A 23,490-nucleotide genomic window follows, 5' to 3' on the forward strand; every position below is an offset into this window, starting at 1 on the left:
TTTTACCTGCAATTAGCACATTTTGTGATTCAGACAAACAGTTGCTGACAGAGTGGTAATTAAGAAACAATTTCTGGATGTGATACGAAAAGCACAGGCAACAAAATCAAAAATACACCAGCAGGACTACCTCAAACCAAAAATCTTCTGCACAGCAAAGGAAATAATCAGCAGTGTGAAAAGGCAACCTACAGAATGGGAGAAAATATTTTCAAGCCATCTATCTAGTAAGGGGTTTATATGCAAAATATATTAAAAATTCCTACAATTCAATAGCAAAAAAACCCCCAAATAATCAGATTTTAAAATGGGCAAAGGGTTTGAATAGACATTTCTCCAAAGAAGACATACAGCTAGCCAACAGGCATATTAAAAGATGCTCAACATCACTAATCACCAGGAAAATGCAAATCAAAACCATACCTGTTAGGGTAGCTATTATAAAATTTTTTTAAAAAAGGAAAATAACAAGTGTTGGTGAGGACAGGGAGAAATTGGAACTCTTGTGCTCTGTTGATGGGAATGTAAAATGGTGCAACTGGAAAACAGCATGGAGGTTCTTCAAAAAGTAAAACTAGAACTACCATATGATCCAGCAATCCCACTGCTGGGTATCCATCCAAAAGAATTGAAAACAGAATATTTTCATTCCCATGTTCATTGCAGCATTATTGACAACAGCCAAGAAGTGGACACAACTAAAATGTCCATTGAGAGATATATGGATAAAGAAAATGTGGTATATGCATACAATGGAAAATAATGCAGCCTTTAAAAAAAAGGAATGAAATCCTGTCATATGCTACGGCATGGAAGAATCTTGAGGATATTATGCAAAGTGAAATATGCCAGTCACAGAGGACAAATGTTGTATGATTCCACTTACATAAGCACCTAGAGTAGTAAAAAGTAGAAACGAAAAATAGAATGGTGGTTGCCAGGGGGTGGAGGGAGGCGGCACTGGGGAGTTGTTGTTCAAAGGGTATAAAGTTTCACTCGTGCAAGATAAAAACATTCTAGAGATCAGCTGTACAGCAATGTGCATACGGTTAACGGTGCTGCACTGCACACTATAAATTTAAGAGGGTAGGTTTCATGTTATGCGTTTTTTACCACAGCTTTTTTAAAAATTTAGTTTCAAGACTTAAAATGATTAACACAATCTGAAGCAATCATTGTCCCCTGATGGCTTAATGGGTAAGGAATTAGAAGTAAGACTAAGCCATACACAGAAAATCACATTATAGAGTCTAATTTACTTACAATACTAATAAGAGTAGAAACACATATATCTGTCATTGCAAATAAATACATTCGAGGGCAGTTGGCTAACATGTGCTGTATCTTAATCAAGAATCTACACCTCAGGTTGGTTGTTGCTTAGCATTTGAGAGATCCTAATCGGAGATCCACACTCCAGAGGCAGTTGCTAAAGGCCTTGAGCTAGCGCTATCTCAAGCAGCACTAGGTTTGTTAGTTAGCAAAGAGATCTTACAAAGAGATTTTGTGATATTAGTGGTATTTAAGACATGCAGTTTGATTAAAAATATATCTCAGCCATCACATGGACAAGAGTGTAAGCATCTGGCTAGTCCAGCAGCTTATACTCTTCCAAGTTCCAGAACTCCAGTTCCATTCTGTTTAGGATCACCTTTCCATGGACTGTCAGATGAATCTTTTCACTAGAGTACTGTTATCACGGTACCTGAGGGAGAGAGAGCTGGGAATTCACAGACCTAAAGCACAAGTTAGATGAGCATTTATTGTACCTACTCGTTAATAACCGAATATGGGACAGAATTCAATTATTTATTCAGTCAATCAATATTTATCAAACCTCTACTATGTGCCAGGCAATATTCTCGACACTTGGAATGCAACCACAAACAAAATAAGGATGTGAAAAAGCTTTTGGTCAGAGGCCTGCTCTGTTGCAACCTATCTCCTCCTGTCAACATTGTGTGGCGGATACTTACAACTCTCACCTACCTCTAGTTATCAGGGTTACCAACATCTCCATAAAGGTGCCCATTAGCCACAAATTGTCAAATTAACTTAAGTTGGTTCACAATAAGCCACCACAAAAAAGTGTTGACATGTGAGAATCATTCATACTGAGATGGACAGGTGTCTCTCTTCCCTTAGATCCCTCGAGATTCTGGTCCTGGGGAAGGATGGGAGATGCCTGCCCCCACCTCCTGCAAAAGGATCAAGGATGCTGCCTGGACCATCCACTGGGAACTCTGAAAACTGCCCTTTCCTTCATCGTTTCCTTCTGGGGTTCTTTCTCTCCGTGTAGACAGTTACAAACAGGAGGAAGTTGTAAGGGCACCTTTTCCAAATGTCAGATCACACAGCATGCTGATAGTTTGAGTTGGTCCACACACAAACCTCGGTGCTAAAACCAGGTGAGGACATTTGTCAGAGGTGGAGTATATGGTAATAATGGGATCAGAATTCCCACACTCTGCCCCAGGGCTTGCTTCAGCACCAGCACTTTTCTTCCTGTCCTTCTATCCATTTTCTGTGAAATTATTCTATTTTATCTTCATTTTTAGCCTCTACTTCAGCTTCCCTTTATTCAGGTTCAAAACTCTCCTCCACAACCTTCTTTTGCAGCCTCCAGCACACTGTACTGCAAACCTTCGGCATTCAATCACACTTGCAGAGTCTCTAAGGCTGTAAGTCTGACCTTTTAATTTTAAATATATTGGATGCTAAATATATTGAGTGCTGCTTCTTAGTGAGGCATCTGGTAAACCATTTACAAGCTCTAAAGCATGGATGAGACAGCCACATAGAAAAGGGTCAAGATTTAGGTGGACACAGTAGGGGATGAGAGTAGATTGATGGAGGGATGGGAAGATCCTGTACAAAGAAACGGGTACTACAGTAATGGAGACTTTGGCTCCAGACTACCCAGTCCTTACAGAGGGAGAGACAAAGCAAGGGCCAGTGGGCTTAGCAATACCATAAAAGATGAAAGTAAGAGGTGGGAAGGGAGGAAGGGATGAAAGGATAAACTTGTCTATTAAACCTTGAAAAGAGATCTACAAGATACCAGTCATTATTAAAGATAAGTCTGTGGCTGGCATATTAGAATAAAGGGTCTATAGCCTAAAGCTCGTACCACTCAACCAGTCCACCAACCCCATATTCACAAAGGGAGAAGTAAAGCCCTGAGTACCACCATCCCCTATTTATCAAATAAAAATATAGAACACCTAAATTTGGATTTCAGAAAAACAACAAACAATTTTTTAGTTTGAGTATATCCCAAATATTGCATGGGACATACTTATACAAAAACTTGTTTATCTTGTATTTTATATGGCAACCCTACCTCCCTCCCCAAAAGTTACTTGGTCAGTTAGTTACAGACCCAGAACTAGAAACCTGGCCTTTTATCTTTCAGGACAGGAATGACTGAGAGTGCCCAGGAGTCCATCGCCATGCCTGAGAGGTCACTACTAACACATCATGTCTGCTTATAGGTCCTCATGTGGTCATAAGTAAATCAAGCTATGAGAAAGATAAATTCCGTAAAGGGATGATTTACCTTTTTAACCATGACATATCCAGCATTAGTTTGGGGATCTGTGTCAATCCCCAGTCGTCCCTCACTGTCTCCCTCTGTAATACGATACAGGATTTTAGAACTGCCAGTAAATGGCTCATCAGCATCTGTGGCCTGGATGGTTAAGATGATGGACCCAACAGGTATGTCTTCAGCGAGAGTTAGGTTTCCATACTAAGAAGGAAACAGGAAAAGGAAACAATGAGAATGTCTATTGTCATCAAGCATAATTGTCAAAGGGCAAACTTGTCTCTTTGGTTTCAGAATGGACACAAATCGCGGTTTGCATCAATACTTACCAAGCATGTTTATCTTATTGACGAATATGCTGCAGTTGATTTTGACATCAGTCATTCTCATAGACTGATATCCATTGTACAAAGAAACACAACTTCTCAGAGAGCTACTGGTAGGATTCTAAAACAGATTCCCCCTCCCACACGCAATATGTTTAATAACTATAATTATTATTATAGTAGTAATGATATAAATAAACAGTTACTATGTATTGAGTACCTACAATGTGGTAGGTACTTTATATACATTATTTTAATTAATTCTTAAACCAAGGAATGGTAGTTAACTATCTGAACTTTGGAGGCAAACAGCCTGTGTCTGAATCCTAGGCTTGCCACTTATTAGTCAGGAGACTTGAAGTTATATACTTGACTTCTTTAAGTCTCACTTTTTCATCATCTGTCTAGTGGAGATAATAATAATAGAACCTTCTTCATGTCTGCTGTGGGAATTAAGAAAAAGAATGCATATAAAGCCCCTGAATACCTAGAGATAGTAAGTGCTCAGAAAAGACAAGCAACAAGACACCCTACTGAGTAGCTATATCATCATCTCCACTTGACAGAGGACAAAGGATTGGAGAGGCAAAACTCACCCAAGACCACACAGCTAGTAAGTCTCAGAATTGGGATTCAAAGTCCTGCTTGTCCAACTCCAAAGCCAGTGCTCTTCATCACTGGCCTAGACGGTCTCCTACTCCTCCACTCAAAATCCCCCAGATCATGTCTCTTCGTATCATGATCTTAAAGATGGTAACAGGCAGGGTCCAGGAGAGGGCCACACCAATGAAAAAAGCAGACTCGCTCTCTCTAGAGCTTAGACTTGCTTTTCCAAGTCTGAGACTCCCAAAGTGGAGTCCTCATCCTTAATCTAGAACCACTGTCTAGATATAACCCAAGGAAATCGCTACACAAGGAAAGCATCGCGAGGCTGAGAAGAAACAGGCTCTTTATCTCACACTTGCTTAGCCTCAGTGCCTGTTACACAAGTCACTTCAGTCACACCTCTTACTGCCCCAAACCCTCATAAATGAATTCCCTTTCTTTGTCACAGCCTGTCAATATTTTGATTTAATATCATCACAGGGCTCTGGGCTGCCTCATAACTGACCTCAAACATGACACGACAATCTAGTCAAATGGACTTCTCTCTGCTCCAGAATAAATAGAGACATCCTTTGAAGGGAAGCAGTGATAAAAACCACCCCCAAGTCTAAAGCCCACACCAACAGTAAGTAAACATTTTTCTTGATATTCTCAATTGATCTTTTTTCTCCTGCTCTTTCTGCTGAATTCTCCTAATTCTCGCAAATGTCTTGAGCGTGTTTTTATTTGGCGTAAGCCCAAGGTTAGTTTTTTTCTTTTCCTTTTCTCTTACCCAATTACTGCAAAATGAGTTTAAATTACCAATATTCCAAATTTTAATTTTTGACTAAAAATGCTTGTTTGAGACCTAGCAGTAATCTTTTTATTGTCCTACTACACACAACATATATAATGATGAACTACAAGTAGCCATTCAACTTCTCCAACTTGACAAAGATTGCGGTTGTAGCTTTTAAGCGGCCCTGGGAATAAATGTCACTGGCAGAAGTTTATAAACAGATGTTCCCAGATACTGTAACAGTGGATGTTATTGTTCCCTGAAGATTTCCACTGAAGACGATGTCTGGGTTTGTTACCAGTGCACTGACTGAGACATTAAGTCTGGCATTCTTCCTAACTACCATTTGTGTCTTTATTTCAGGAGTAGAAGTCAAGTGATATGAACAAACTAGAGGCAAAACAGTGACATCTACTCACATCTGATTTTTCAAAGATGGGGATCTGGTCATTGATATCAATAACGTTGATTTGCACATGACAGAGAGTCTTGAAATCTGAAAATCAAAGTCATATCACAAAAATTTTTACTGAAAATCATGCATTGAAATTGGCAATCTGCAAGAAAAAAAATTGGCAAGTGAAGTAACAGCCATGGCCACAATTTCCCTATTGATATGCAATTTATATGGCAAGGGGACTCTCTGCCCCCACCTGCACCCACAAGCAGGACACAAAGTGGAGGCTGAAAAAGGCCCTGAGAGAAGCTGCCCTGGGCTTCCTGCTGCCCTCCACCTACCCCGTCTGAGGTAAGGCTTGTCCCTGAGCAAGATAGTTCCTTTTCTGGAAAGCAGCCTCTCTTTTCTGACTAGTGAAACTTAGGGAGAGACATCAAAGCCCAGGGTAAAGCTATCCTTCCAGAAAGCCTTCCTTGAGCATCCCGAACAGCTGTCTTTCCTTCTCTGAACACTTCCAGCACTTACCGTTCTACATCTCCTCTGCCCTCTATGGTGGGAAGGTGCAGGGGCGCCTGCGCCCTCCCTTCCAAGTGAGGGAGGACGTGGTACAATTAGCCCCCTTCAGAGGACCTGGCTGCCCAGCCTACATGGGAAGAGGTAGCTCATGGAACCCTAGGGAAATGGCACAGGGTGATGGGCGGGTTTGACTGTTCAGAGACCTTGTCAGAGACAGCATGTTCCACCCAGGTCCAAGATGAGCATGGAGTGTGGGTGGGGCAGGGTGTCTGGAGAGATACCCTGAATGAGAAACAAAATGGCAGGTTCTTTGTTGCGGTTGCCATTATTCTAACCATGGCTTATTGTATTGTATAATGGTTAAGATTCTGGGCTCTAGAATCCCATTGTTCCAATTTTGGCTCTGTCTCTTAGCAGATGTGAGAGAGCTTGGTGCATCACTCAAGGTCTCTGTGTCTCAGTCAGTTTATCTACAAACTGTAGATAACATCAGGACCAGATTCTCATCATGATACAAGTTGTTAGTTATCTCTGCATACCAGGCACCGTATTAAGTGCTTTACCTGCAATACTCATTCTATCTTCATGACATAGGTACTATTATCATTCTCATTTCGTTCACAAATGAGGAAGCCAAGGGATAGAAAAGTTAGGTAACCTGACCAAAGTCACACAACCACTAGTGGTTGAGCCAGAATTCAAGTCCATGTGCTCCTTTGCCCTCTCTGTCCACTCTCCACCCTTCACCCTGCTTTGTGTCCCAGGAGGCTGACTTCATGAACTGCATCAGTAGGCCCTGGCCCTGTGGGTATCAACTGGGTTCTACCAGTGGGAGGAAGGGCAGGAGGAAAGAGGTCAGGGCATAGTCCCCCATGGCCAGCAGCCTCTTCTATAGCCACAGGCATAGGTCTTGCTCCCTTCCTTCACCCCTTCACATCTTAGGGTAGGAAAGGCTGCCTACTGTGTTTCATATCTTCTGTTGGTTTCTCCTAACCCTGCACACAACCTGTATAAATAATCCCTTCTTAACTCTTTTTGGTTATCCCTTAGAGGGTGCCATCTGTTGCCTGCTGGAACCCTGACAAATAGAATCAGGCAGTCTAACTCCAGAGCTTGTGCTCAATGTACTGGACACAAGGCAAGGCATATCATCTAATAATAATCAAATTATAAATTAAGTGGATGTTAATTAAAGCTGGTGCCAGTCCCCAGAACAAGAATGGCTGAAGATTGGAGGGTCCTAGGGCCTGAACTCACTGGCTTCCTGTTCTGCACAAACCTCAATTGGGGCAGCGATGGGCCTCCTGGCTAACAGGCCCTCCCTGATTTATGTAAAACTATATTAGTTATAGCCTTGTCTCTAATTTTCTGTAGTGTACACTTGAATGTTTAATTCCATCAACACATACACATACATATATTTATGGATAAATATATTTTATAATCGGGTCCATATTTTCTATACAGGTACACATGCACATAGACAATTTGTAGTCTGATTTTCACTTTATGCTCTTACAGATTCAAACTACTTCAGGTCCCTGTGCATTTGCACATGGGATTTCTTCTCCTCCATAAGCCCTTCACTATTTTGGAATTTGTCCTATTCATCCTTCAAAACTCAGATCAATGACACCTCTTCCAGAAAACCTTACCTACTCTCTCTCTCCACTGAGTCATTCATTGCCTTCGTGGGCTACCTTGTACATGTTTCTTGTAATTTATTTATTTACATGTCCATCTCCTCTACCAGGAGCACTCCTTGAAGACAGACACTGGGTCTTACTCATTTGTGTATCCCTAATTCCTTGAATGGTGCCTCAAACAAGATAAATGCTCAATACCTGCTGATAGAATGGATGGCTGTTGAGCGAAATTGTTAATTCATCATGGATGGGGACGATTTATTATACTCATTTCTGTTGTACCTCTTAACATAATGCTGAACATTAGGCCCTCAATATTTGCCAAATTACTAGGTTTCAAACATTTTGCATTGGGGACCTGCAAACCCCAGTTCTCTTTAGTATGTCAACATCTGTGTAAAGGAAAAAACTGTGAAGCACAGTATGAAATGATGCTCTTCTCTTCTCCACACCTATATACAGTCATGTGTCGCTTAACGACAGAAATGGATCCTGAGAAATGCATTGTCAGGTGATTTCGTCGTTGTATGAACATCATGGAGAATACTTACACGAACCCACATCATATAGCCTACCACACACCTAGGCTCTATGATGCTAATCTTGTGGGACCACTGTCATATATGTGGTCTCTCATTGACTGAAATGTCATTATGTGGCACATGACTATAATCTGTGCCTCCTAGCATAAGAATTACTGAACTTTTTGGTAATCTAGGATTCAGTACCAATTAACTCAAAGAAATATTCTTAACTTAGGAGTGTGCATTCCCCTAAAATAAGTCTGTCTCTGAGTACATGTATGTTTGTGTGTCCGTGCACACTTGTGTGAAAACGTGTGCAATTTAGGAAATCACAGTTTTCATCAGATTCTCAAAGGGTCTTGTGACTCAACTAAGATTAAGAACCACTTGCTTTGAAATTGTATAAGGAGTAGAGAAGAATATCTCCTGATACTGTCAAATGGACAACTAGAAGCTGATAGGAGATGATAAAACTTCCCAAAAGGTGCATTTTTCTTCTATTTTCATACAGTAGAATCCTTTGAGTCTGAAAGGGAGAATTGAGAAATACAATTAAGTTTCTTGTTTGTGATCACGGTGGCTGCAAGCATGTGCCTTGCCGACCTTCACCAACAGGGATCTTCATTGACGATGTGCTGTTGTGCTCTGAAATCCATCACCACATTTGCACCAAGGCCTTGCTTCCCATGGCTGCCCCCAGCCAGTAAACGAGCAAGGCAGGCAGGCTATGGCAGGCCCATTATTAGAGATCACAGACTCCATCAACAGCCAACTTTGGACTCCCCAATGACCTTGCTGAATTTTCCTTTGCCTGCTCAGTGGTCTCTCCAGCCTTCCTTCCCTCTCTCCTTTGCTCAGAGTGAGGCTTTATTGAAGTCTGATTGCTCTGCCAGCCTTCTCTGTACCCCTCCTCATTTTTTTCTCACAGTCATTTCCTCTAATAAAACCCTTGTATGTTTAATCCTCTCTTGGCATTTGCTTCTCAGAAGACTGGAACCAGCACAGTAATTTCACCTGAGCTGTAACTCCGGCCTTTATGATGTTGGAGCAGCTGCCTCCGTGCTGCATGTGTGTTTTACATAGGAAGCAAGAACTCTTAACGGCATCCTTCTATAAAACACTCAGGCATTAGAGCAACCTAACAAATCGCAACTAGAAGGAAAGCAAGTATTTTCATTCTTGACAGCAAATGTGATACTGACCTTTGTCAGATACCTCTACTGTCAAGTGGTACTGAGGAGCATCTTGCTTTTTCAATGACTGCTTAGCTAACTGGAACGTTCCTGTGTACCTTTCAACCAGAAAGAGTCCTTCTGTGGGAGACTTGGGAGACTGGTCCACAATTCTGTATTCCAAAACACTGTTCATAGTATTTTCTTCATCCATATCACGGGCAACAAGAGTCCCAATACTGCTCCCTGTGGAGAAGGAAAGAAGAAAATCCATCTATTACAGGTTCCATTTAATCTATTAAATAATTGTTTCACTGGATAAGCGGTTCTTAGAAAGCACTATAAATAACTCTGAGTAGCAGACTAAAGTTCTTAGATGTTTTGTGGTTCTTCTAACCCTTTCCACAGTGTAGTGTGTCAAATAGTGTACTTGTTGGGGCCACCATAACAAAGTACCATAGACTGGGCAGCTTTAACGATAGACATTTATTTTCTCACAGTTTCTGGAGGCTGGAGGTCTGAGATCAAGGTGTTGGCAGGGTTGGTTTCTTCTGAGACCCTTCTCCTTGGGTTGTAGATGGCTGTCTTCTCCATGTGTCTTCACATGGTCATTCCTCTGTACAGGTCTGTGTCCAGATTTCCTATTCTTAGAAGGACACCAGTCATATTGGATTAAGACCCACACTAATGACATCATTTTAATTTAATTACTTCTTTAAAGACCCTATCTCTAAATAATGGTCACCTTTGAGGTACCGGGGATTAGGACTTCACCATATGAATTTGGGGAGGACACATTATAGCCCAAAACAATTTAGCCCAAAACAAATAGTGTCCCACAAAAACTCAAGCCCACCAGCAACCCCAAATGTGACCTTGTTTGGAAGTAGGGTCTTTGCAGATGTAATCAGTTAAGGAACTTGAGATGACATCATCCTGGATTTAGAGTGGGCCCTAAATCCAGTGACTGGTGCTCTTATAAGAAAAAGAGAAGACACAGAGACACACACAGAGAAGGAGGCCATGTGAAGTAGGAGGCAGAGACTGGAGAGATGCTGCCACATGCAGCCAAGGAATGCCAGGAGCCACCAGAAGTCAGAAGAGGCAAGGAAGAATTCTCCTCTAGCTGGCACCTTGGTTTTAGACTTCTGGCCTCCAGAACTGTGAGAGAATACATTTCTGTTGTTTTAAGCCACTAAGTTTGTGGTAATTTGTTATGACCATCCTCAGACACTAATACACAAGGCTTATGGTATAAGTAATAAGGATAAGACAACTGTAGTTTGCTTCTAAGCAACTTTGTAGAACAATTGCAGAGACTGACTCACCCCAAAAAGAACACAGGGCAAAGAACAGACATGTATTCTTTCTGCCTTGCTGTGGCTTATGCCCCTAAGTGTTTGATTCCTGTGAATGTTTCAGTCCAGGGAGTTCCAGAAGTCAGAGGCTATCACTCAGTGCTCCACTCAGGTTTGGGTGAGTTCTGATAGGTTCTGGATCCTCTTGCTCTGTGAAATGGGAACTGTGGGTTTCTCTACATGCAGCAAGAATCCCATCTTGAGGCTACAACTTGAATACACCCATTTGTGGAGTTAGATGTCACCCCTCCCCCAAATCAACTTGCATCTGCTGACTTACATGGGAATTTGGAAGGTTTTTTCTAGGGGTGGAAGGGAAGTACCTACGTTATGTCTATACTGAAGTTGGATATGTCTCATGGGTTGGGGGGGTGGGGTGCATCACGAGCAATAAGGCAGAGGAGAGTATGTATCTAGTATAGTAGGAGCTATTTCTTAATCCATCACAACCAAGTCACCTTTGTGGCACTACGTGTCTTTGTAAGAAAAGTACTTGTGTGCTGGAATGAAAGAGTGTGATCCTTCGGTGTCTAAGCAGCCCTACTTTGGACCTTTCCCCTTAGCAAAGAAGACACTTCTTCTCTCATTCCATAGGAAACGTTAGCTGTCAGAGGCACCATAAGAATGGTTAACATCAATGACCAGGGGATTTCCAGTAGAGGATGTCGCTCAGTGGAAGCAGAGAACTTTGTGCATGAGCCACAAGTGAAAGGAATGCCATGTTCCCGAGTGATGGAGGCTTGGAACAAGTGGCAGCCCAAATTGTTTCAGGGGTATATACGTGAACTCTAGGGGCACTCAGAAATACTTTAGGGCTGTGGGAGTTTTATGAGAGGGTAAACTTCCTGTATGAACTTGTAGGACTTGGTAGAAAGTGGGATTTCAAAGTTAATGTTGACATTGCTAAGACTTGGGGACAAGTCCCACAAGGTTCTGGTTAATACAAGACACAAAATAGGAGTATATAAACATACTTAGAAATAATTTAGCATTTTACTGAGCTGGACAATAAGCTCCCAAAGGTTAGAGGCATTGTTTTGCACCTCTTTTAGGCTGCCTTTATGGAACAGACTCAATTAACCTGTGTTGATTTATAACAATTCCTGGTCCATTCCTGCTCCATGAAGTCCACCATTCAAGACTTTGCAAAATATAGTTAGAAAATAAATTCTCACTTTTAGAGAGGCAAATAGCATACTAAGCCCCTGAACAATTTATCCTATCAAAAATGACTCCCTAACCAGTCTCAGAAAACTAGTACTGTCCTCTTCCCAAATGATGTAAGCAGCCTCTAAAATGGCTCCCACAATCCCCCACTTCCTGATAGTGATGCCTTGGTGTAACCCCATCCTTTTGAGTGTGGGCTGAGCCTAGTGACTTGCTTCCGACAGAATATGGCAAAAGTGATGAGATGTCAGTTCCGAGATTATGTTGTAGAAAGACTCACTTCCATCGTGCTCACCATTTTTCAATCTCTCTCTCTCTCTGAATCAAAGGTACCCAGCTGAGCTGCACTCAGATTCCTGACTCACAGAAACTGCGAGATAATAAATGTTTGTTGCTTTAAGCTGCTAAGTTTAGAGGCAATTTGTTATGTAGCAATAGATAACTAACACATTAAATGTTAGGCCCTATACAAAGAGACTTGAGGTAGCATCTAGAAATGTCTTCAAAGTTTTTTGCCTTCATTTAGCATCACAGACCATCCCAGATTTTCAAAAACGATGATGCCACAAGTGTTGCTTGGCTATTGTCACACATTCCATTGTTAGGCAACTGTCACTGTTAAAAGATTCTTCCTTATAATTAACTAAAATCCTTCAAGTTGTCATTTAACACTTCTTGCTGCAGCAAGAATTGGAATAAATGAAAAAGAGAGGACCTGTGCAGAACACACTGACAGTGGGCAGCCTGCATATGACTCCTGATAGCAAGAAATTAAAAAAAGAGCATTGAACAAGCAAGCCAGGCAGGCAGTGTCCACCAAGCCTCCAGGAGAGCACCCACTTTGTCAAAAGTGTGGCAAGGGGCTGGCCCCATGGCATAGTGGTTAAGTTCGGCATGCTTGCTTCGGCAGCCCAGGTTTGCAGGTTCAGATCCCAGGCACAGGCCTACACCACTAGTCAGCCATGCTGTGCTGGCAACTCACATATAAAGTAGATGAAGATTGGCACAGATGTTAGCTCAGGGCTAATCTTCCTCAGAAAAAAAAAAAAAGTGTGGCAGGAAGAGTAGAGAGATCAAAAGAAAATGAAGAGAATGCCCACAACTCACGTGAAGATCTGTCTTTGTGGGCAGCAAAGCCTTAGGAATGGCAGTCATAAAAGGTTGCTCACCTTGTAAGCCTCTGAAAATTACATAATACTACAGACAAAAGCATTTCAAGAAATGCCAGCCCACTCAGCCAATGGGCTCAACATCAAGGAGTAATAGACAAGAGTTGTCCCAAATCCAGGGAAGTCATAAAACTCCCAGAATTCATAATGTTCTCATAGTAGTTGTCCCTATACAAAACTAAAGCTATTATGAAACACAGTGAAAGGAAACAAAGCAAGTCAAGAACAAATGGGCAAAAACAGGTAGGACTTGAACTTCAACTACCAGTCCCCTGAACTATTGTCAGCTTCCTAGAGAGAGAGGATCAAAGATCTAAAGTCTTCTAATTGTAGTGCTTGCTTACTCCAGGGTATCTGACATTGGGTATAAATGTTTATTTAAATTATTCAGCAAATTTGATGAGATTTTATCTATTGCTGAGTTTATTAGAGGGCAAATAATCTATGGGAAAACCTTTCAAATGAGACAACCTTATATCTGTATACAGAATGCTGATGTACGTGGTTATGGTGTTAGTGGTAGTGGTAAGGATGGTTGTAGTAACAGTAATGGTAGTAACAGTAATAGTAGTGGTAGTGGCAGTGGTAGTCATAAAAGCTCCAGTTTAAGAACACTACCAGATATTGTCTGAGCTGAAATACTGTACCTATGTGAGTCCCGAGGTGCCTTCCAGCTCTATGCCAAACTAGACCTGAATAACTGATTCCCGATCAAGTCTACTTGCCCATCTTTTACTAGACAGAGAAGAGAAAGGGATTACAGAGCTAACATAGGAAGGACAGTTACAAGGCTTTGAACAGGTCTTATTTCTTACCTATTTTTTCTTTCTCCTGGACCTCAAACACAGTCACTGGAGATGGACACATAGGTGGATTATCATTAATGTCTTTAACTTTCACATCAATTTGCAGTGCGTATGAAAGTGGTTTTCCATGTTCATCCTTTGCAACCGCATAAAAAACATACTACAACAGGAAGATCAGAGTTAAGATGCGATCCCTCATCATCCCTTTCGTCAGATACGACTCTCATCATCCCCTTCAAAAGGCAAACAAAACAGCTGTTTCATTTGCCCTCTTATTTTCAATTCACTTAGAACTGAGAAATGAGAAAAAATCAAGTGGGATGATTTGTGGGGAAATTATCACGTCTTTGAGAGCAATAATTTGCTAGGGTGCAGAACACAGTTTCAGGGTACTTGGTTGCGGTCGTCGTTGTTTAAGTAAAATCAATTCTGCTCTTAGCTGTCCATGGGCATTTGGACTTTGTCCTATCATCTGTGAAACTTCTCCCAGTTTTACTCACTGAATCCTTTTCTTCTCGGTCCAATGGGTGAGTCACATAAATATCTCCTTCCTGGTCAATTGAAAATGGGAATCTTGGCAGCTTCTCCTTGTCAGCTAAGGAGTATTGTGCACCTGGCTCATTCCACCGCACCTACAGGGCCCAAAGTGAGTTGTGAGGAAAGATAAATCTAGACTAAGAACTGGAAAGGAAATAAACAATTTTCTCGTTCTCCATTTGAAATTTCTGACAACCTTGTTTGCACATCTGTGGTTTCTTACAACTGCTAAATTATGTTTCATTTTCAACTTAAAATAAGTTTTTTTTCTTTTTTACCAAGTTTTACTGTTCAATAAAAGCACATAGGGGTATTTTTCTTCTCCAAAGCAATTCTTTGTAAACTCTCTAAAGAGTTGGTGGGTTGTTCTTTTGGAAGTCTGATTGTGAAGCCATCATATCCATGAAACATTAACTTAAGAAACAAATGTACTTTGTAGCTGGCATTACCTAAGGACTAAGCCATGATGTCTGATGAGCTCCTAAAACTCACCAATGAAGGTGATAACAGCAATAGGAGAGACTTCAAACTTTTCTTCATGCCCTTATTAAGCAAGACAAACGATACACAAATAAGGCACATTCCTCCCTTTAGCCTTAAAGAATTCAGGTATAAGAATAATTGCCAACTCCTAGCATTGTTTTTTAAACAACTTGCCAAAAAATAAATAAGTAAACTCAATAGTAAGACCAGTCTACTTGCTACAGAGAGACCCTGGCCTCTCTGACATTCCAATACTAATAATAACACTTATTGGAGGTTACCATACTCCAGATAAAATTCTAAACACTTTTAAGTATCATCTCATTATATCCTCAAACAGCCCCATGAGGTAGAGACTATGCTATCCCCACTTTATAAATGAGGAAACTAAGACACAGAAAGTTTAAAGGACTTGCCCAAGGTCCTCAGGCTATTTGAAACTTCCACACTAACCTACTCTCTCAGACCAGCCTGGGAAGGGTCTCAAGTACACCACTTAGTTATTTTAGCACCACCACACTCTGTCCGAGCCAAAGATCACACTCTGGGTTGTAAGCAAGCTCCCCTTGTGCCCTAAAAATTCAGTCCAAGTTCTCCTCTCTTGAGCCAACCCTCTCCACTCTTTTTCCTGGGTTTCAAGACACCCAAAGCACTTTCCCTAGGCCTGGATATTGGGTGTCGCACCCCAAAATTCCTTTTCTTTGACAGCCCTGAGAGCCAACAAGCATATGCATTCTTTTTAGCATTTACAAGTCCCTTTTGGGATAACTTAAATAATAAATAAGACTTTAGTAAAGGCCCCAAGTCTGAAATTCTCACAGTAGTAAGCCCTAACACACTTTCTTAGCAGGTAAAGCAGAATACCTCTTGCTTTTATTCTTTTTTTTCTTGAAAGTGACATTCATTAACTCAGCATTCAATAAATAAAAATCCTTTTAGGTTAGACAATAGATATGATGGGATGGTCCACTCCACGGCCCCTTAACAACAGCAGTGTCATTTAAAAAAAATCTTAGGGGAACTACTGAGACTTTCTCATAATAGAACTACCTTTTATCTACTTTCACAGACCTTACCTCTCAGTTAATCTTCACAACTCAAAGAAGTATTATTATCTCCATTTTATTGATGATAAGTTGGGGCTCAGAATAGTTAAATGACATATTCGTGATCAGTCATTAAAGTAGTAGAACAAGGGTGTTTGGGTTATCTGCTTCCAAATCCAGTGCTCTCTCACTAACCCACAGATTTCATGTCAAGGAACCTCCTGATCTTTCAGAATAGATCAGACCTGTGTGGAGTCCAGAGTGGATTTCCAGGAGCTAAGAAGGAAGGGACCCAGGGTGAGAACACCAGCCATGGGGGTGGGAAGGTGGGAGCATTTGAATGGAGAGGAGAAGTACACACAGGAGATGGAGTTGGGGGAAGGGTGGTCTCCGAGGGCCAAGGTTGCCTACTCGACTCTCACTTTTGCCAGTCCTGTCTCTGTCCCTAGCTGTGATAGGATGAATCTATTGAAGAGAGATTTTTCCCAGGAAAATAAGAAGCAGCCTTTTAAAAATGTTTACAACAACATATTCAAATCATGTCCATGTACATGATGCATGCACCATACACAACCCACTCTTCTGCAACCACATCGCAGACTCCTGACGGGGAATAACAAACGTCAGTGGTATCTACTTGGACGGTGAAGGTGAGCGAAGTTCTGTTTTAAAGATCAAATATACATATGAATCCAAGTTGGTAAAGTCCAGAGTTTAGCCATAATGGTAAACTCCAGAGACAGGGCCAGAGACTTTGTCTATTTAGTTTGCTTTATAATTATGCTATGCAAAAACAGACCTAAGAAATTTATCAGTGAAGACCATGAGGGTGGGCCTCTACAAAGTGAGGTCACTTATCTTTAGTAGTAGGCTCTAAACATTCGCTCCTTGGACACTACCTGAGTGATTTTGATGGGGTGAGGATCAGTTGAGTTTTCTACAATCTCCACAGTCTCTGGCGCTTTCCAAATATTCTCCTTCACCATAATATCCACAGATATGCTGTCACTGAAGGAATTCTCAATCTGACCTCCCATGTCCTTCACTGAGACCACCAAATTGTAGGAAGGATTCTTAACAGGATCCAATTCCCGAGATCCTATGGGAAGTAGGAGAAAAGAGAAAAGGAAATGTCTCTGAAGGTGACACAGATCTAGGTCCCTTTTTCTGACTCAGACAGTCCTACGAATGCATCACTTGACTTACCTTCTACGGTAAGTGAAATCCCCCCTGTTTTGTTGTTGATCTGAAAGTACATGACATTGTTGATCTTGGGAAGCTGAAGGACAATTTGATAAATCAGCTGGCCATTGGGAGTGGCTGGATCATCCAGGTCTGTAGCATTGACATACATAAAGGGCTTTCCTGTTTAACAAAACATACCCAGAAAAAATGAAAAAGATATTAATTGAAACCCAAATCAACTATAGCCATTTTTGCCTTCTAAAAGGCAGAGATAGAATGGGGGAAGGTGCCATAATTCACACCACTGGGGAAATAAATCTTTATCATGCTCCCTTCCCCAAGGATAGGGTTTCTCAAAGTATGGTTCAGGGACCTCTAGCGGTCTTTGAGACTGTTTTTAGGGTTGATGCTGTCAAAATTCATATGTGTGTAAAAGAGTCACTCAAAGCACAAGATAATTCAATGGATTTTAGCATGAAGGAGTATCAAAGAAAGCATTGATGTGGTTTCAGATTCACATTGCAACCAGCCTTTAAGAAACCACTACTTGTTGAGTTTTGGTATACTACCAAAGCATATCCACAGTTATCTGAAAATGCTATCACAACACTTTCCCTTACCAACTACATATCTGTGTGAGGCGAGTTTTTCTTTATACGCTTCAACCAAAAGAGCACATGACAACAGAACAAATGCAGAAACAGACATGAGAATCCAACTGTTTTCAATTAATCCAAACATTAAAGACATTTGCAAAGATTAAAACAATGCCATTCTTTTTAATAACTCTTTTTGTCTTTGAAAATACAGCTATTTTTCATTAAAATATATTTATTATTATGTAAAGTGAAATAATAAATATTTTAATGTCTCAGTTTTAATTTCTAATATGAGAAATATTGATGGATATAACCTGTGATGTACAAGGGCCGACTCATGAGAGCCAATTGCTAAATTTCAAGAAATTTTGTAAGCCAATTATTAACACCACTGATAGCTTAAAATAGGCCATGGAAGGAGCATTTATACCACAGAAATTGGCAAATACTACAAATCAGGGCTTTTTCCTCTGGAGAGACAGCTATTAAACATTCACCAGCACACCACTGGATATAATCCACAAATCCAAAAGTTTTTTGGAGTCTTTAAAATTTTTAAGAGAATATAGCCCTGAGACCAAAAACTTTGAGAAGCAGTGGTCTAGAAGATCCTATTGGTGAAGAGAGAAAAAGTAAGACCTTGAATATTCTTATTTAGCAGAGTTTATTAGTGACAGAGTTGGTGAAATTGCTCCATGTAATAAAGCAAAAGAAATATTTTTCCTGAGTTACTGGAGTTGGCATTGAAGAATGAGAGGTAGAGAACATCAAGTAACATAGAGGGAAACTTAACAGTGCATTAATGGAAATGGCCAAGAGTCTTTCTGAGAACTTGGAAGTCTAATAGTCATGTTTATTTTGTGCACTGTTATGACGTGATGCTCCTTCATCTCCCCAAATCTCCAGCAAAGTTTGCAGCACACCCCTATGTCTTGATGAGAGGCTTGTGTAGAAATGAAGGGTAGAAGAATAGTGCAGTGATGAGCCACAGCTAGGAGATAGAAGAGAAGAAAACAAACTAGGAGCCAGCAGTGACCACGAGAATGTAGATTTCTGGGAGAACGTTCTAGAGCTCTAAGGTATTCTAAAGCTCATCCTAGAATAGTGGCTCTCAACCGGGAGTGATTTTTCCCCCAGGTGACATTTAGCAGTGTCTGAAGACATCTTTTTTGTCACAACTTGGGGGGGAGGTATTGCTACTGGCATCTAGTGAGATGTCACGGATGCTGCTAAACATCCTATGATGCACAGAACAGACCCTGACAAAGAAAGAGTTATCATGTCCAAGATGCCAACAGTGCCAAGGTTGAGAAACCATGCCCTAGAGCAATGGGGATAATAAAACAACTCCTAGAGATTGCTGTGAAATTTAAGGAAGATAGTAAGTCCTTAATGAGTGATAGCTGCAGCAGTTAGCCACACAAATCTGCCCCTTCTGCCTGATACTCTGCCATCTTTCCAAAAATATCTCCAGGCTCCTGCCTATTACCTGGGCGAGAATTCTGCCTTACAGAGCCTTCATACTTTGACTGGAGAAACATGGGTCGATTGTCATTGATGTCCTTCACTTCTACGGTGATGGGGACGGGGCCATCCACAGTAGCTCCATGAGCATCCAAGGCTGAAATCTGATGGCAAAAGGAAAGGGAAACTACCTTGGTGAGTCTGGAATTCATACCACACACCCAAAAGTCACTTGAAAGAAATTAGAGTTCAAAAGAACCAATAAGCTAGTGACTGTAGGGGAGAAAAACACTCATAAATGCCAAGATTTGGAGCTGCTAAAACAGGGGCCCTATCAGCTAAATCTGGTTAATCATGACTTCATTTTTCTAGCAGTGGGGTATGCTGGACACTGGACATGCTTCTTTTCTAAACAGTGGAAGTCAGTGAAATAAGAACACTTTGATCCTTGAGGTTATGGAAGTGCCATGTCCTCTTACAGAGCCACTTTAGTGATCAACCTGCAGAGCCAATAGCAGAAGGTACTAGACAGAAAGCATCTGGCTTGCCCTTTTCTTCCCACAATTAGCCCTCGTCCATTCCTGGGTATTCAGATACCAATCATGAAAACTAAGAGAAGAGAGGCAGAAGGATATCTTTAGTCTGCCTCTGGCTGCTGGTTACTTCTGCTTCTTGAAGGCCCAAAGGAGTTCCATTCCAGCACTTATGCTGCCTTCTTTGTTGGTCCAGAGCCTGAACACTAGCCATTGGGAGATAATAGTAAAATATCAGAGAAGTGTTGGCTTGGCGTTGATCCAGTTGCCTGAGTATAACCATACTTGATGAGTAATGCCATCTGAAAGCCTGGCAATGTAAATTGGGTTACTCTGGTCAAAAAGCCTAAGGAAGAAGGCATCTTTGCCGTACCCCTCTGTAGTTGGTGAAAATGGACAAATGAGGTTTGGAAAGCATGTCATTAATGTCAGGAGAGCTTTTACAGGATTCTACGCAAAGGATGAAGATGTCAGTCATAATTCCAGGACAAGGGTGCTCAGAGAGGTTTGAGTTAGAACCCTTTGTCTGGTCTCAATTCACCTCAAGCTTGTGAACAGCTCTTGTTTCCCTGTCCAGGGTTCCGTTGTGATATAGAAGTCCATCTGGTTGTATATGAAATATGCCATCTGTCTCCCCAGTTAGTTTGAAAGTCACAGCAGGAGGATTGGCCTTAAACTAGAAAAAGCAAAAATCAGATTAGATTGTAAAGAAAAACAATGTTGTGGGATTCATAGAAAGTTACCAATTTCAGGCAACATTTTCTTTTGTACAACCACTAAATAAATTCTTAGCTTTTAAAGCAATATATTCTAAAAGTTTGCTTGCACATTAACTAGTTAACATTCAAAATACATTTCCCTCAAGAAACAATATATGATATAATTCAATACATTGACAAAAGCCAATTGATTATTTAAATTGCAGCTGGAGTTAGATTAGATTTTTCTGGGAATATCTAAAAGCTATAACATTACTAGCTTCTAAGAAACATTAAAAAGGGTAGCTTTATTGCTAAGATAAAAAAGATGTAATTTAGTACTTCCAAAATGGTGACAAAAATTGCGACATTTTAATATTAAGGGAAAAAGTTTTAAAGTGGCCTTAACTTGATAAGGTTCTATATGACAACCTCTTAATCATTTTTTCAGAAGTGAAGAAAATATCAATGATTGTTCATGGAATAGCTACAGCACTTTTAAGACTACAAGTATAAAAAATTCACAAAAAGTTAAGTAGACATAAAAGTTATTCCAGCTCATTAATCATTTTTAATATATTTTTGTTAACAAATTAAAAATCAATCAATGTTGCAAAGGATGTAAAGAAACACAAATAGTATTGCTGGAAATGTAAATCAGTAAAATTCTTTTGGAAATAACTTGAGGCATAAAATGTTTGTAGCCTTTGATAGCAGCTATTACTACACAGAATTTATCCCAAGGAAATATTTTTTAAATAGTAAGCTACATGCTTGTAGTATAAACAGCCTTACTTATAAAACTGGTAAAGTTGAAAATTCCTAAATGGTCAAAAAAGAAAGATGATGAAATTATTATAGCACATAAACTTGATAGAATTTTAATCATTAAAATGTTCATTCTAGGGGGCCAGCCCCACAGCCGAGTGGTTAAGTTCATATGCTCTGCTTCGGTGGCCCAGGGTTTCACCAGTTCAGATTCTGGGCACAGACCTAGCACCACTCATCAAGCCATGCTGTGGTGGTGTCCCACATAGCACAACCAGAAGGACCTACAGCTAGAATATACAACTATGTAATTGGGGGGCTTTTGGGGAGATGAAAAAGAAAAAAAAGATTGGCAACAGATGTTAGCTCAGGTGACATCTTTAAAAAAAACTTCATTCTATAAAATATGAAGTAGCATTAAAAAAATGATATGATGCAAAGTCACAAAAGGAGAATATGGGAGTATATAAGAATGTAAAAGAATACAAGAATGAATCCAGACTATGATTGTAACAGTACCAAAAGTATTCACATCAGTGGGCAAGAAATAGAATTTTTTAAAAAGTTGATACATTAAGTAGGTAGCACTGTAGGTGGATAATTTTTTATGAGTGTTTTCTTGTTGATATTGTGTTGTTTATAGAATAAAGTGTCATCATTTTGTGTTTTACTTTAAAGTCCTGGACATCAGTGGGAAAGGGGGAGTAAACATCTGCAAAAAACTTTCCCTCCATAAAAGCAATGAGAAACTGGAAAAATTGCAAATATCAACTTTTTCAGGACCTTGGAAATTAGGCAAATGCTTGCAAAATCCAAGGAGTGTTTACTTAAGAAAACTACTGACTATCAGTAAGAACAAAGCTTTGTGGTTACTTTGACTTGCCCTAATTCCATTGTCCTTTCTCAAGAAATTCAATGACTTTAAAACCAACAACCTCACAATCACAGTACTATGGAGGGGGCAGAAGGGGTTTGCAGTGTCCCAAAGGCCCCATCCCAAGAGAACTGTTATTATCTGACCTATCTGGAAGTTCCCTGGAAATACCTACTCACAGGGCTTGTCCATATTTGACCTAACTCAGAGCTCACTCACTGCAAACAATTTTTCTCCTGGGGGAATTTGTTGAAAATTATCATCAGAAATCGGTTAACATTGCAGCTGCCTGAGGCAGTGATAACAGTTGATGCAAACAAGAAGATGATCAAAAAACTTAAAAGGTAAATCTTGGGAACGAGATGTCCCCAGGAGGAACTGAAAATCTCTAATATGGAGATTTTCCTGGAAGTATAGAAGGCCACATTCATGAGTAGTGCTGTGCACATGCCCAGGAAAGATATGAAAAGGCCCTAATCTCTCGCCTCTGGCTGACCTTGAGGCTCTGCACAGGCAGGAAATGACGGCTAAGGCAGAGTTGTAGACTGCCTACCATATTCTTGAAGCTGTGCCCCAATATGCACACAGAGCCCCTTGGCAAATGCTGGAATACTTATTGGTTCAAGACTTTTAAGGAAATCTCAGTTCAGTCATTAGCCAACTGGGCAGAGACTTCAATGGCCACACATGACAAAGAATACAGGCTTTATAGAATTAGTTTGGGAAAATCTTCGAACAAACAAACAGCAACAACAACAAACCCTGGGAAGAGGAACGGATATCATTTCTAGAGTTGCCACGTCACATTATTTAAAATGCCCAGCTTTCAAGAAATGATTATGAGACATGCAAATGAAAAGAAAGTAAGGTCCATATACGGGAAAAAAAGCAATCAATAGAAATTGTCCTCAAGGAAGCCCAGAAGTTAGACTTAATAGATAAGGACTTTATCTATTTTAAATGGGTTTAAAAACTAGAGAAACCATCTCTAAAGAACTAATGCAAACTATGAGAATAATGTCTCACCAAATAAAGAATATCCATAAAGACACAGAAATTGTTTTTTTTAAAAAAACAAATAAGAATTCTGGAGTTGATAAATATAACTGAAATGAAAAATTCATTAGAAAGGGCTCAACAGTAGATCTGAGCTAACAGAAGAAAGAATCAATGAACTTGATAATAGATCAATTGAGAATATCCACTCTGAAGAACAGAAAGAAAAAAGAATGAAGAAAGATTAACAGAACCCTAGAGACCAATGGAACACCATCAAGCAAACACATCCATA

At 40.3% G+C, this 23,490-nt stretch overlaps 1 protein-coding gene across 1 annotated transcript in view; it reads right to left on the reverse strand.

The window, feature by feature from the left end:
• The window catches only part of CDH17 (cadherin 17), a 62,130-nt gene that overhangs the window by 18,266 nt on the left and 20,374 nt on the right, over positions 1-23,490 (reverse strand). Inside the window, exons 4-12 of the mRNA XM_014841656.3 lie at positions 20,401-20,535; positions 19,352-19,490; positions 17,285-17,443; positions 16,978-17,177; positions 14,513-14,644; positions 14,022-14,172; positions 9,543-9,758; positions 5,677-5,753; positions 3,560-3,751 (exon numbers count right to left, since the gene is read on the reverse strand). Coding sequence (XP_014697142.3) covers positions 3,560-3,751; positions 5,677-5,753; positions 9,543-9,758; positions 14,022-14,172; positions 14,513-14,644; positions 16,978-17,177; positions 17,285-17,443; positions 19,352-19,490; positions 20,401-20,535 — 1,401 coding nt within the window. The remainder of the gene's footprint in view (positions 1-3,559; positions 3,752-5,676; positions 5,754-9,542; positions 9,759-14,021; positions 14,173-14,512; positions 14,645-16,977; positions 17,178-17,284; positions 17,444-19,351; positions 19,491-20,400; positions 20,536-23,490) is intronic.

This window comes from Equus asinus, chromosome 12, assembly GCF_041296235.1.
Source record: "Equus asinus isolate D_3611 breed Donkey chromosome 12, EquAss-T2T_v2, whole genome shotgun sequence".
In the NCBI taxonomy this organism is placed as follows: domain Eukaryota; kingdom Metazoa; phylum Chordata; class Mammalia; order Perissodactyla; family Equidae; genus Equus; species Equus asinus.